Source organism: Arachis duranensis, unplaced genomic scaffold, assembly GCF_000817695.3.
Source record: "Arachis duranensis cultivar V14167 unplaced genomic scaffold, aradu.V14167.gnm2.J7QH unplaced_Scaffold_174260, whole genome shotgun sequence".
NCBI lineage: Eukaryota > Viridiplantae > Streptophyta > Magnoliopsida > Fabales > Fabaceae > Arachis > Arachis duranensis.
In genome coordinates this window covers 2,387-5,636 of record NW_026264335.1, presented here as the reverse complement: position 1 = coordinate 5,636, position 3,250 = coordinate 2,387, and the positions used below count along the sequence as shown (strand labels likewise).

At 31.3% G+C, this 3,250-nt stretch overlaps 1 protein-coding gene across 1 annotated transcript; it reads right to left on the bottom strand.

Annotated features, from left to right (window-relative positions):
• Positions 1 to 241: 241 nt before the first annotated feature.
• On the bottom strand, positions 242 to 1,000 carry LOC107472581 (toll/interleukin-1 receptor-like protein). The gene has a single exon (XM_016092095.3). It carries the CDS (start codon positions 847 to 849, stop codon positions 352 to 354), a length of 498 nt encoding a protein of 165 aa, XP_015947581.1. The 5' UTR covers positions 850 to 1,000; the 3' UTR covers positions 242 to 351.
• Positions 1,001 to 3,250: the final 2,250 nt, after the last annotated feature.

The following is a 3,250-nucleotide window of genomic DNA, read 5'->3' as shown; positions in this document are numbered from 1 at the left end:
TCAATTTATATATTTGTGAATAAATTAAATAGATATATTACTTCACAAAAATACTATATTTCAATATATATTTCATACAAATAATTTTTTTTACGTATACTTAACATATTTGATAACTTTAAATTATGACACAGGTTAACTAATCTATAATAATACTATTTTATTATTATAATCTAATAATAAAAGGTAGATCTAAAATTTAGTCTATACAATTTGTTAAAAATGAGATATGATCCCAATCTAATAGTACAAATTATTTTTAGTTTTGATTAGATTATGAATTTAAAAGTTTGAACGGTGTATAGCAGATAAATTGTAGTCATAACAAGCGTAAGTTAATGATTAGTTAGCTTACTGATTTTTGGAGGTCCATCCAGAATAATCAGCAACTTGTTTTAACGCTTCCCTCCATCTTTGAACCTTCTCACGGTCGTGTCTCTGTTCGTGCTTCTTGAAAGCTTCCTGAAAGGTCCCTATTTGGTGCCTTACAACAGAAGGTTCCACACTATAGAACACTGCTACCATATGTAGTCCCAGCTTGTTCTTGCAATCAAGGATCTTGCAGAGCTCATCCAAGCACCATGTGGATGAAGCGTAGTTTGGTGACAGAACTATGACTGCAAACATAGACTCTTCAATTGCTTTGAGGAGTTCATCTGAAATAACATTACCCTTGCGAAGATTGTTATCATCTCTGTAGGTTGTGATTCCCTTTCTGTTGAGGGCGTCATAGAGATGGCTAGTGAATCGTCCGCGAGCATCTTCACCCCTGAAACTCAAGAACACGTGATAGGTGCATGCTCTTGGCGGTGGTAGTGGAATTGAACCAGAAGAGGACCTGGATGCCATCTGTTAGAAGCTTCAAGAAGAATTGAATTCTATGTGCACAGAAGATCCAAGAGTTGTGTTTGGTTGAAGACTGATTCAGAGAGTTAACGAGATCACTTAAAAAAGTCGTATGCAAGAGAGAAAGGAAAGTGAGGTGGACGCTGCTCTGTGGGAAAAATGAAGCAGACAGGAAACATTATAAAGATTATTATTGCTAGACATAAAAAAATTGCATTATAAATCTCATCACTTTTGTGAATAAAGTCTCTAAATAATTTATAAATATAAGACATCTTTTATCTTATAAATTTTTAGAGTTAAATTAAATTGACTGAATCTCATTTTTAATAATGTAAAGAATAAACTACAATCATCACATACCTATCATATAATATAACGGTGTATGTTATAGTATTTAAAAATTATTGTTTAATTGTTTAAAAAAATCAAATAATTAATATTTAATTTAAAAATAGAGAAATTAAAATATTTAAAATTTATCATAAAAATAAATTAAACACCAAATAAAAAACACTATAAAATTGACTTATAATATAATACCGAATATACCAAAAAGTTTCTTTTTTTTCTTGTTTCCACAATTCAAGTTGTGAAAACTGAAGAGCAAAGGGAATTTCGTATAGGAAGTGCCTTCATCACTGCCAACAGAGAGCGCGTGGAAATTAATTTGGTTGGACAACAGATATAAGAGTATAGACCCCTTTATTTTTTCTTAGCAAGACATGATTTATTTTACACTTCCAGTTCTTTCTTTATTCACTAAAAAGTAAAAACTAATGACTCGAAGGTCGTGGAAGGATCTTGCAATCACTGAATAGAAGATAATTAGTGGTGGCAAGTTAATTATAAGTCTGTTATTTTAGAAATCAGTTAGGCGGTAAGTGCCGTGTATATACTCCGTAATGAATGAGAAAATCATACTCATTTCAACATGAGTCACCTTCTCTAAGCAAAGTGATTAATTCACATGAAATAACACTGTAAATGAGAAAGTCTTTCCAATTCAAAATGGATTCCGCTAACTCTAACATCATGGTAGCTTACAGGGGAAAAGTACCAAACATGAAAGCAGCAAAAATTCCATGGTACTCTCACACAACGGAGAAAAGTACAAGTTGCAGAATCAATAAATTTCACAATGAATGTTGAGCTATCAAAATTCAGAAGCATAATCAATAAATCCCTTTACAAAATGTGTATTAAAAAGTTAAAAGAATAATGAAATCCTCAAACATGCACAAGCCTCCCTACAAATACTTCTAACCTCTATCTACACGCACTACTCCAGATTCAATGGACAACCACCAATATGATTTGTAAACAAGATCATGGTAAACCAGCACGGACACGACATTTTCCAGTCCTCACAATCAAGTGATTCAAAGGCAAATGATGCATGGTCTTTAATTGGGGTGCATGATTTGTTGGACAATCATGTGGGGAACGATGAAACCCAGTCAGCAATTTACTTCAACAGGGAACAATACATTCCATTTGTGAAATGTAGATTCACTTTCATTATTCTTCCGTATTTGCAATTGAAGATAGTTTCTCTTCAAGATCTTCAAGTAAATCTTGATATTCGACAAATGTGGGTTTGACTGTAGTGCACATATAACAGGCAGGAACCATAGTTATATGCTGTATTAATTATTATTTAGTGTACCTACAGGCATGCTATAATTTCCAACAGTAATCTAAATTAGATCGATTATGCCAAGTGTACATTAAAATTAGCCACTAAAGTCAGCCGCCAATATAAAATATATAATATATGTTGGAATACAAATATACATTGAAAATAAATTAAACCACACATGTATTTATACACAAATACATTGGTGGCTGAATTTAGTAGTTGATTTTAGTGTACAAATAGCATTTTTGTACTGAAAAATATTTTTTCTAATGCTACATTTTTTCTTCTAAATTGAACCACAGCTCAGCCACTTAATTGGATTCAAAACAATAAAAGGAGAAGACTTGTAAAGACTTGTATGAGAAAAATGCTTGTATGTGGAGAACAAACTGCTAATCAATACCATAGAAGGGCTGCAAAATACACAAACAATACACCATATTAAAACAAGCATAAACTATAAAATGTAAATAGAACTATAAAATCATCATAAAAAATAACAAAAATTAGATTCATGAATCATCATTAAACAGAAACTAAAATAATTCAACTAAGAATAAGACAATTCACCCTCAGTGAGATGAAAAATCATAAACTGTAAATATACCCAAACTTTCCTAAAATACACCCAAATATTCTTGATTTACACCCGAACATTTGATATAAAATGCAGAAAATTCATGAGAACTAGTACATTAGATTCAATTCAAACAAGGAATAATAAACAGAAAATTTCATAGATAAGGTTCACACATTATTCAA